Source organism: Augochlora pura, chromosome 7 (genome assembly GCF_028453695.1).
Source record: "Augochlora pura isolate Apur16 chromosome 7, APUR_v2.2.1, whole genome shotgun sequence".
Taxonomy (NCBI): Eukaryota; Metazoa; Arthropoda; class Insecta; order Hymenoptera; family Halictidae; genus Augochlora; species Augochlora pura.
The window spans coordinates 36,492,159-36,504,297 of record NC_135778.1 but is presented as its reverse complement, the minus strand read 5'-3'; the positions used below and the strand labels follow the sequence as shown (position 1 = coordinate 36,504,297).

Here is a 12,139-nt window from a genome sequence, read left to right as displayed (position 1 = left end):
TAACAGATCAGAAAGATCTGTAAAGTAAAAGAATTAAAAATAGGACATAACTCTTTCACTTTATCCGGTGAATATTTTCTATCTCCATATAATTTAATTGTTTTATCTACAACATTTTGTAATCTTTTGTAAACGTTAAAATACATAATAGAGCTAGGAAAATTCAATATCTACTTTAAAATTGAACAATTTATTACGAGCCAAACAGGATGACAAAGGTACATACCTTTGTTATATATTGTACTTGCTTAGTCACTTCTTACACGATATATTAAATAACTGAAAACATGAATTTACAAATTGAAAATTAGTACTAGAAACATTCTTGTATTTAATTAAGATTCTTATATCTAGATGAACCACTCAAATGCACATTTCCTTCAACCATTGCGGCTTAGGTAACAATAATTTTATACACACTGACTATTACTGTTTCTCTGTGAGCAGCACGTAAATAACATGATTACTTTAACTAAGTCCTCAGTATACCATACTGTAGTACACAGTCTGAACTTACTTTCTATGATCAGAAACACTATTTATCTTTTATGCACTTCTGTTAAGCATTACTTTGGTGCTTTATGATCAAGAATTTATGATCAAAAATTTCAAAAACATTGCTGTTAATGTTTGATAATGTATACAGCCAAAGAGTTTTGTACGCCTCAAGGATAGGACTATCTTGCAGCTTGTTTAGGTTTTTCTTGATCTTGTTTTTTAAGTTGTTTTTCTCTCATTCGTTCTGCATCTCTAAAATTATAAAGGTAGTTTTACCGATTACAGTTTAACATTTGATCACGCTATATAAAATTCTATTTTTAAGACACTGTAATAACAGTTGCAGCGATATTTAAATTTTCCAGAATTATTAAGATTTGTAATTGCAAATGAATTAAATGTTTAGATGTTTTCCATAATTGGAAGAATGAAATTACATGACACGATCGTTACCTTGCTTTACGCTGTTCCAAGGAGAGACCTTTATTACTGTCTTGTTCAGCAGCTGTTTTTTTTATAGTCTTTTTCATATTTTTGGCACGTGCTAATTCGCGCTGGTTTCCACCTGTATAAAAAAAAATAACATACTTTCTATTACAATACAAAGTACACGCTGGCAGAACATAAATAATGTATACGGTATGGTACACAATCCTAAAAAAACTATCAGATAAGTGAAAAAGTGTGTCTGTTACATATGAAGTCCAAAATTGAATTCTATTCTAACCAAAAAAATGGATATTGATTTGAAATATATAAATGAAAAGATATCACTTAGAATTTGCAGGAGTACGCATAAAATCTTCGAGACGTTAAAAAAATAATTGCACTCTAAACTATTAAATACATTAAATCGCAAGTGAACGAAATTAAATGGAATCGAAATTGAACCATAGATAATAAGAAAGACATTTTGAGAATTTTCTAGAAGTACAGTTTTGCGAGCAACAAACGTGGTTTTATCAAAATACAATGCTAAGCATTTTAGATTTATATGCAAAATATAAATTGAGGGGATAAAATGTAAAAGAACGCGAAATACAACTGTAGGCAAACACGTTCAAGAAAAGAAAAGAAAACAAACTCTGTATATGAAATTAAAAACAGAGTAGACAATGAGATTGTTGAAGTTAAATAGAGATATCGTTGCGTTTCGTGCATGCGGAACCAATACATTATTATAAATAATGTGCACAATCAATAAAAGTGTAATTCCTGAGGAGAATTTATATTTAAACACTGTGTCTTCGATCTTAAACTACTCGGCGGACAAATGGCAGACGCAAAATATACGACGTTCCAAATTTTCTTTAGCACACTGTGATTAATTCACGTGCGACAGCGCGATAATACTGGCAGTAACTTACGGGTCATTCTTTCAGTTCTTGATCTGCAATGAGCAAGTACTTAAAAATTTTGTCCCGACAGAGTACCGCGAAAAAGCACGGCCGTGCACCTGAACTCTTTGCTGCTACAGACTAATTTCTAAACCAAAATAAATCTTGCGTCGTCTCAGTTGACAAACATCGATGAGTCCGCCATCTGTATACAAGTTCTGTTTTCATTGACTTTTCGTGGTAAACGCATATTATTCATCCATCACCCAAGTGCATAGGATTTATGACTTAAAAATTGCATTTAGAATGTCAACATATTTATGATTTCGATTCATAAATCAATGACGAACCGGAGATTTTATCTGCAGACGTATCGACGAGAAATTAATTATATTTAAACGCAATAATTTAAGGTACGTAGAATATGGTTACATGTATTTTAAAGAAAAATGTAAACATTTACTACAATTTGTATGATAACGTTAATGATACTGTACAGAGATAGACAAATTATCGAAATGATATGGTAGTTGTGCGAATTGTTAGCGAACTGACAATTAAATGTCTACAACTATATAATTGCGTTGAACACTGTAACTGTATTGGTGTTTGGAACATAATGAAATTAACCATTTATGAGTTCGGTGGTAGGTAACGTTGTTCCGAGATTATATTGTTGAGAACAAATTTTAAATCTTCGATAATGTACAATTGTAATGTGTAACGTCAATGCAATTTTCGTAGACGGCGCGGCAGTTTCCATACATTTAAATCCGTAATAAAGAAAATCATGGTAGTACCGTATCACGGTAAAATTACTATTGATTATATAAAAGCATGGATGTTCCACCGTAGATGGCGCAGTTAGTATATTCACTAAAAATGTTACAAGTTAACAAATGTTCATACACAGCAATGATTCGCGTGGATTCGGTTGAAATCCTAACCACTTGATATTTCAAAACACACGAAAATGTATTTATTAATTATCGAATGATAAACAATGATACGAGATCCAGCACAGAATTTTACAATTATAATTACAAATGTTTTTTCAAAATTAATTGCATATTTTATTTGTTGCATTGATAAGAAACGGAGTACGCGTGTAAGCAACGGAGGTCACGCATGAAAACAAGATAACCGTTGTTTATTTCAAGAAAGGTTTGAAATCTTGGGTCAAAAGTAAAGTAGGATTCGTCGCATAGAGATTAAAGGGGGCAGGAATTACGTCGTTAAATAAATAAATAAATGGAGATACCTTCGATTAAACATGTTTACTCGCGCGCTAAATACGTGGGTCCTGTTTGCTGGGGTCTCGGTTTCGAAATAATGGAAATAGCTGACGGCTAAAAACTATCGATGAGTGTACCGATGAGCTAATTCGTAAAGGGACCCTCGAGCCGTGAACTCTGATTCATACCCTGCGGCAGTTAGGCCGCGTATCTTCCTCTAAATCGGGGAGTACACGCTGTAACCTAAGATACAAAAAAAAAACTGAACCACTTGCCGCGAAAATACCATGACGAATCGCAAGCAATAATAAATGAACCGCGACACATGGATACAAGTATTTAGTTGAACTGACTGTTTGGAAGAAACATTTAGTAGAGTTTCGATTATTTGGCACTGTCCGATTCCAGTCCAATGTATCTTTAGTTCGATCAATCGTCAATTCTACTGTAGCAACATTGCTAATTTTAGATTTCTAGTTTACGAATCACAGAATTTCTTCTACGATTGAAAATGATCCACGGATGGTAATCCTCGCTTCGGTGTTCTATCACAGATGGTGGTAGTGTACAAAGTCCATAAAAATATGAAATTAGCAATATTAGGCGTAATGGCAGAATTCTAGAATTGTTTGCCAATGTGATAATTGCCAAGTTTATTTTTCTGATACCGATTGTGCCTTTCGATAATACCTATTTAAATCTAAATCTAAATGTAAATTATACAGCTTCCAGACAACATTACCGAGAAGTGATTTTGCCTACCTGTTTCGGCGTTTTGCCGCTACTTGTAATAGCGCGTTATTTTTATGTTTCGAGATGAAAGTAGTTCATACCAGATATTGCGAAGGCGACAAGAATGATCTATTTCTTATATTTTCGAGGTAATAAATCAACGTTTTCTGCGTGTTATAGATTTAAGATCTCCCGAACATTCTCCTCAGAATATTCTGGCCCTTGCCATATTTTAATCGAAGAGATGGTAAACAACAAAGTAGATGTTTGGTCCAATTATTCTTTATATTATTCTTTATATGTTATTGGCCAGGTTCCGAACATGCCGGATAATCGAAGAAAAAGTCTTCTGCTAGAATAGTAGGAGATACAAATTAAAGAATTTCAAATTTAAGACGATAGTTAATTAATTAAAGCACAATATACAATTAAGTGAACATTTAGCTTGTAAATTAAGAAATCCATGTGTTAATTTCTTGTAATTTATCCAAATAAATAATAGGTGGGCTTCGAGAAGGAATACGTAGGTCGTATTCGAAAGAGGGAACGGCGTGACGTGTTCAATAAAGCGTAATTAACGATGTGGACGGATACCTTGTGAAATGTCACGGATGCTGAGTAATCTGGGAATTTCTTTTAACAAGGAGTTCCCGGTAATCGAATTCTTGAAGAACTCTAGTCCACGTGACGGGCGATCATTTAAAAATAGCTATTATAGTAACGAGAAACGGTTTTGTTACATCTTCCTTGACCAATTGTACCACGCAACAATTTTCGTGGTATTATTTCTGTGCGATTACAACACGTCGCATGCCCAAATGCGGGACATTGTATTTACATGTATCCACGTGGTTATGTAAATGGGATTTTGTTAATCCGTTCTTACATCGAATCTTTCACCGAAATATTATTCACGTTGCCTTACCGCCCTCTACCAAAGGCACAAACTGAAATTTATTTTTCCTCGTGACTCCGTGACGCTCGCCATCCCTGATAAAGTAATTGGCTAATCAATTTCAAGTTGCGTACGCGGTGTTATTTATAACAGTCTTAAAAACGTATCGAGTTTTGTTTCTCGATAACAAATTCGGCTCGAGAAATTTGTAAAAAGATATAAAAACATGCTTACGGATTGCTATTTTTACACATAGATCAATAGCTTTGAATTTCTCTTACCTTTTTACATGTTGCTATTGTAACAACGAAATGTATATATTTCTTTTACTGCACGTAATCTATTTATTTATTTATAGTTCTATGCACATTTTCATACCTGCGGAGTGCGTAACAAAGGAGCAACTATAACGATGATAATCACGTGTTCAGATATCAGAAGTTGGCAAACACGTTATCTGCACCGAGATCTTCGAACAACGAACAACAGATAAGAAATTGATTGCCCTCTTCATTGAGTAGTCATGAGAATGGAAATCACCACGATGACAGTATCAAAAAATGGTCATAGTGCCGTCGTTAAACTATTATAAACCTCTCGCGTAAACAATACGAGTACACTACTACGAGCTATCTATTTTCCGAAGTTAATTTCTCGCTTCGGTTAAGCGATTTCAATCGAATCGAATGAGAAAACCGTCGTAAAATGTCGCGATAAAATTATCTGCTATTTTATTTGAACGACCTCGCGTCTATTTGTCTTTTAAGGAGTACTCGGAATTCTTGAATTTTCGACCACTGCTTGCCCTCAATATTGTTATTACACTTTTAGTTCCGAAAAAACATCCGTACTTCAAAACATCGGTAACATAAAAACAGTAACGTGACAGTAAACATGTTGTCACGTTCGAGAATCTATTATATGAACATTAAAAAAATACTATATTCTGTTTACCTCGATTGAAAATACTCGAGAAACAATTTTCCTATGCGAATCATTTAACGAACGAATTTAGATTACGTCGAGATAATAATTATTGCAATTCTAATTTGTTAAATACAGCGTTCGAATAATGTCGTAGAGGCTAGCAGTGCATCTCGTGGAAGCGGTACATAGCCGGCGCAGGATCGCGACTGCGCACGGCTGCATATGCCTCGCGCATGGTTATATAAATAGAGGCGGTGAAAGTTCATGCGGACAGTCGGCTTGGAGGAAGAACCAGTGATAGGTGTTCTTAACGTTCCGCTCTGTGAGTGCATTCACCGTACAAGTTTAACGTTGTGCTCTTGACGCGTTAGGACAGAAGCACAGCGCCGCTACACAGTTCCCCCGAGGGTCCCGTGTATTAGTCCGGATCGATCGACCTATGCGACTCGAGTGAACAACCGAGGAGGTAGCCAACGAGGACAGAGCAAGATGCCAGCCGACGTAGCGATGCACGTGGACTCGTGCTGGAACACCGAGAATATGAGCGGTTATATGACCTTGGTAGGACCGAACGGCCATCGTCAAGGTGTGCAAGTGAAGGTCTATCGAACGAGCGTCGAGCATTTCGCGGTTATATATCCGCAGAAGAAAGTCTGCAGGCCATTGGGCGTGCTGAATCTTAGGAACACGATGATCGAGCTTTTCGGCGACGAAGGTTTCTTGGTCAGACAGAAGGGATTCGACTCGCCGGTCGCGCTAACCTTTCTCATGGAGAACAAGAAGGAGCTGCACTACTGGCTGATGGCATTCACGACGAGAACGAGCCCGCTGGTGCACCAGAGCAGCCTGCCGATCGTCGAGGAAGAGGAGATCTAAAAAATGCGGTGTTGGACCGCGCGTTCCGTCACACCGCATCGTGACATGTCTCGCCTGTCATTGACGTCGAACGGCCGAAAGCCGGACGACGGGCGCGTCTCGTACCTCGCGGACTGTGCTCGAACACAGCCCGTTTAATTACGACGCGATAATTACGCGAGCTTTCTTCCTCCTTGGTCTCTTTTCTTTGTCGGTCGAGCAGCGTCGGGCTGGAACCTCCGCTGATCTACCGAAGAAACGCCGTGTTCCGCGTTCCGTAAGACTCTCTGCACGGGACAAAACTGGCATCTCCCTCGTGACACGGTGAGGAAATAAATCGCCGATTAGTCGGACCCCCGGCCAATCGCGTGGCCGAATGGATTCCAAAGACCTGCCAAGCCTTCGAAGCATCTAATACCGATCGATTGATTCGCGCACCGAGGCCGTTAACCCGCGAGATCATTGGCCCGGGACTGAGAGACCGTGCGCGTCGAAATAGATTTGCTAATTGGCTAATCGCTGATCATACGGATTCTAAGAGATTACGAGACTCTGGACCGATTAAACGGCGATCGAACGATTTTCAGTTCAAGGGCATCGAAGCGAAGCCGCGGAAAGATCGTTGACCCGGGGCCTAGAATCGTCGCAGTCGGTGCTAGTCTCCTGTGGACGACAGATATATCATTGTCACCGCCTCTGGGAGTCGAAGGATCGCAACAAGAGGCCATGTTGGCAGCGGGCTACAGCAGCCGGCAGTATCATCGATCCTATCCAGCTGTGACCAATCGCAGCCTTTCTTTTAATCGGCACCGAGAGTGGAGGATAAAGAGAGAGAAAGAAAGAGAGAGAGAGAGAGGGAGGGAAACTCGAAGGAGAATAAAAGTCTGTGAAAGGGAGGGAAAGCTGCAGCCGAAGGAACCACGGGGACGATAGTTCGAGAAGGACAGCTGTTTTCCTGTAGGAGATATCCAGGCGGCTGCGATTCGCTGCGCACACCGGCGGCGGCTCTTCCCTTTCTGCGCGAAAACTACCGTTAACTTTAACCTGGCAACCAAGAGACACCGGATTTTCTCCCGGCTTCCTCTCTGTTCGCCAAGCTAGAAAGAACTTCCTCTGTGATTCGTGCGTGCAAATGGGGACCGGTTGCACTTATATATATATACATATACATATACATATGTACACCACACGCAATATTTATTGTACCGTATCCGTTTATCTCGCGTTTCAGTTCTTAACTGCGCCACCTTTGTCGGGCTCCCATATCGCGTTACTCGGAAAACATCGGCGAGATGTCCTACATCGGTTCTGTTTCGTCAATTAATTCCTCGTCTCGCCGTCATCGATCGGTCACGGCGGCGAACACTTCGGTGAGCGTGCTACTATTTCGTTCGACCATCAGATCTTTTTCCCCCATTGTAAGCTGTTCTCGCTGTAAACAAAATCCTTCGAACGCGAAGTTGAAAGCGGACACCCGGTTATCGACGCCAGAGTTAATGAACGCGCACATTGTTCGACTCGCGAGCAGAATAAAGTGCAATATTATTTTACCGTTTTGTTATCCAATCTACGCGATACGCGTAGAAGGCCACGCATGCGTGCGAAATTATCTCTGGTTCACCGAGGAGATTGTTCGCGCGACACGAACGTCAACGGATACGATCTCCGGGCAGAAAAAATAAAAATGATAAGGTACCGGGGTTAGGTAGGGTTCACACGTGACGTAAGTGCCGGCAGTGAAATCGTGTTGCGCGCGTGAAAAGCTACGAACGATGATTTCTGTGCGAGGTAGTGCGCGAGGTCGCGGACCGTATTATATCGTCTTTCCACGTTGTTCTGCCGAGTGATTGTTAACAAGCGCTGGAAGAACGGACGCAAATGCGGCGGAAGTTAATGAATTACCCAGTGGCAGGAACAGCACGTGAACGGTTCGCGTTCGCGTGGAACCGTCGCGACCGTGCGAACCTCGACCCTCCCGTATCCGTCGATAACGAATTTCGCGGGTTCAACAAGCTTCTTGTAATCGCGAACGAATTTCGGAAGCGCTCACGCGCCTTTTCGCCAAAATGGCGGACGCGAACGCACGTACGTTCGCCCGGAATGTAAATACCGAATTTGAGAAACGGTTGCGCATTACCGACCGACTGACGCGTAGGCACGATAAAAAAAGGTACATATTTTCTCATCTTTGTTCGATCACGATTTCAACGCTTTCACAAGCGCGCGTCTCGCGCGAAATCTTTCGCCTCTCGTCGACGGCCACTTTTCGCAATTTCTTTTCCACGCCATTTACAGAAACACGCTTCTCACTCTGAAATTATCCATCGTCGTTTACATTGTAAAAAAAAAGAACCACGAACGAAATCTGTGTAATAACAATTAGATAATAGCAGAGATGGCTGGTCGAATAGCCGAGAACAATAAATAAGTATTTTTGTTAGTTGTGACTCGATTTTACTGGGTGAGAGAACTGCCTGAATTTAACGAATAAACAGGAGATAAAATGAACGAAGATTAAATGGTATTTGACATACCAGAAGTGACCATTGAAGCTTGATTTCTTGCGCTGACCTCTCCCAGATTATACGTACAATAAGTGCAGCATGTGTACGATACAATAATTAATTAATCGTCGGAGACCACTTGAAGGATAAAAATTGATTATAAATAAGAGTACGCGACTTGCTCTATATTCCGTGCTGTAACATTATACTTTGATTTTCTCTGTGACTTTCTTTAACCTGCTCTTGCAACAATGGATCCAAGAATTTATGAAAAAGAGACAGTTTCGATGAACAATAATAGTTAAATAAGATTCCTGTAGTCTAGAAAATCAATTCTATTGATTTCAATTTTTCGATAAAGATTGTACCAAGAAGAATGCAATAATCTCCAGCTATTTAAATAATTAAACTAATCATGTGAACACGATGTCAATATTGCAACGTTAGTACCGATCGAAACGCGTTCGAATTCTCTTCTGCGGTAGTTCCACGTCCAAAGTACAAGAAAAAGTAGAGTCATAGAAATGAATAGTCACTATTTTTCCCGATACAACACTCAATGAATATTAACGAATGAATGATTGAATGAACGACAGACGATGACTTTACGGGCAAAAAAGAAACCTGTCACTTCCTGGTAATAAGCGAAATAAAAATGAACGTGTTATTTTCGTGATAGGCTATCTTTGCAAGAAGCCGTGTCAATAAAAAAAAAGCCGTAGGGTCGATTCCTGTCTTATCTTATCCGGTACAGAGTATTTATAGTACAAATCGTATTTATAACATTTCGACCGTGCACCAACTTTCGTGCGGATATCGCCGGCAATTAGCGTAAGGAGTTCAAGTTTTGTGTCAAGCTTATATGCCTGTCGTTACGCGTCATTTTTGGGTGTTTTACAAACCTTTGAAATTTATACAACGTGTACACCGACTTCTTTGTTTAAATTTTTTTAAATTTAAGGTTTAAATTTAACAACATCCGAACGAAAGAAATTGCGACGTGTCTTTCATTTCTAATGTCAATACAGAAAATGAGAAATTCATTTATAAAACAACGATCTTCGAGTAGGATGTAATTTTTCGTGGCAGAAGCTCGACCGGATTAAAATTCAATAACACGAACTTCGTACGTTGTTTTCAATTGCATCGTTTATCGCGAAGATAAAAAATCAGCGTTGGTGGTCTCGATGACCTCCATCGGCATCATCGTTCTCGTAATCGAAATCTCGGAATTGTCCTTCGTTTGGCCAGTAAACGATGAGCCAGACTCGTGCGTTGCTTTCACCGTTTATAGTCGTAAACCAATCTTAATGAAACCGCGATTATGAATTATCGAAATTCTTTACAATAAATATGCGATCAATTCTTCTGTCGACAAATCGCAGCGCGACGCATGCCAGCCGATAAGTTAACGAAATTGCCGGTTCGTCGCAGATATACGGTAATTCGCGATGCTCGGAAACTCTGAAATTGCACAAATATTCGCAGTCTAATCATAATAATTGCTGTTATTACGTCGAGACTCCCCGTTTCCTTGTTTTCGATTTTATTCGAAGCAATCAATTTGTTGCACGTTATCGTTTTTAAACGACCAGCTGTTGCTTAAGCGAAATTGTTCTAATTATTGTCGTTATTTGCAACGAGCGTTCTAATTAGACTGTGGAACAATTTTTAAATTGGTTTAGAGAACGTGAAACTCCGTGTTGCAAAGATTCTGTTATTGGAGAAGCTGCATCCTTTTTGTTGTGTTCTTCGCATCGTTCTGTTACGATTATTTTCGCATTTTATAGTTGAACGAAGTTCGAAGACTGTTTGTGACTTAGCAGAATGCATTTTCGATTAACAAAGCGATTTTGTTGGATCTCGATGAGAACTCGCGCGATTCTTGTTAACGCGAAGTTCTACCTCGACAAATAAAAGACACTTTCAGTTTTTATTTCAATGTTGCTTTTTTCCCATACCAGGTCGACACACCAGTTATTACCGAGATAAGATATGTACAAATACAGGCTACATACATTCAATTTCATAATGTATACCACCGACACTTGAAACAGGTATATCCACCTCGTTACTCCGTATAAAGATAGTTATAGAAATCGTAAACTAGCCGTTTCGAACGTAAGAGGAACAACAAATGGAACAATATAGCGTAATATAATTTTTCAAAATGACTTTGTAGACTAATAATTTATGTAAATTAATACGTGAAATAAATGTATGCGTAAAAATGTTTCGTTGTCCGTGAATCATTTGAAACAACTGTGTCTCGATTGGCGCGAAGAGAACCATAATTCTAGATGTTATTTAATTTTGTCAACAACTTCAATGAAGTACGGCTTATCGGTAACGTGAACCGTGACGGAAACGGTGCGAGGTTATCCTCGTTAGATTGTTTTCTGCTATTAAGTTCGGTTTTAGATAAAGATAAGTCACTTGGTACAAAACAACACGTTGCTAAACGTTAGCACTGTCGATGGATCAAAAGTGTGATAGTTTTAATCGAAGCATGCATCAATTAGGATGACGGTAGTATGATTTATTTAATTTTTATTCGACAAAAATCGACAGCTTGTTAATAAGGATTTTAATCGTACGAGGAGCGAAATAATTCTTATATAACAATTTTAAAAGAATTTCTCACGTAAGTTCAAGCCCAATAAATAGCAATACTTTCGCAGTAAATTATGCATAAAAAAGAAATCACTGCACCAGCCATTTGTACTTAAATGAACTAATTTGTATTTTTATTTTAATTCGTATTTAGATGAATTAATTTGCATTTTTATTTTAATTCGTATTTAGATGAATTAATTTGCATTTTTATTTTAATTCGTATTTAAATTAATTAATTTGTATTTTTATTTTAATTCGTATTTAAATGAATTAATTTGTATTTTTATTTTAATTTGTATTCGTATTTTTCGACACGGAACATGTACAAAATAGCAATTGCACACCGCGAAATATTTTATTTACCGATGCTGGTTGCATCTCAAAGCGCAAGTCCGCGGATATCTTTTCAATCCGATCGAGGTAGCTGCAGCGATGCAGATGCATGCGCGAAAGCCCTCTGTCAAGCAAAGGGAGTCTTGTTTTGTTGCTACTTCAGCTTCCGTCTATTGCAGGGCTGGAGCTTCTCCTGTCTCTCGCCGT

At 38.8% G+C, this 12,139-nt stretch overlaps 1 protein-coding gene across 1 annotated transcript; it reads right to left on the bottom strand.

Annotated features, from left to right (window-relative positions):
- Positions 1-171: 171 nt before the first annotated feature.
- Positions 172-2,013, bottom strand: LOC144472543 (putative SERF-like protein). Its single transcript, XM_078185726.1, has 3 exons — positions 1,866-2,013; positions 952-1,063; positions 172-750 (listed from the first exon to the last, which is right to left on the bottom strand). The coding sequence occupies exons 1-3, from the start codon at positions 1,870-1,872 to the stop codon at positions 678-680; spliced, it is 192 nt and encodes a 63-aa protein (XP_078041852.1). The 5' UTR covers positions 1,873-2,013; the 3' UTR covers positions 172-677.
- Positions 2,014-12,139: the final 10,126 nt, after the last annotated feature.

Bases quoted from the DNA above. Each gene is read 5' to 3' on its own strand.
- LOC144472543 (XM_078185726.1), bottom strand. The intron at 751-951 runs GTAACGATCGTG...TTATAATTTTAG, and splicing joins TTGGAACAGCGTAAAGCAAG to AGATGCAGAACGAATGAGAG.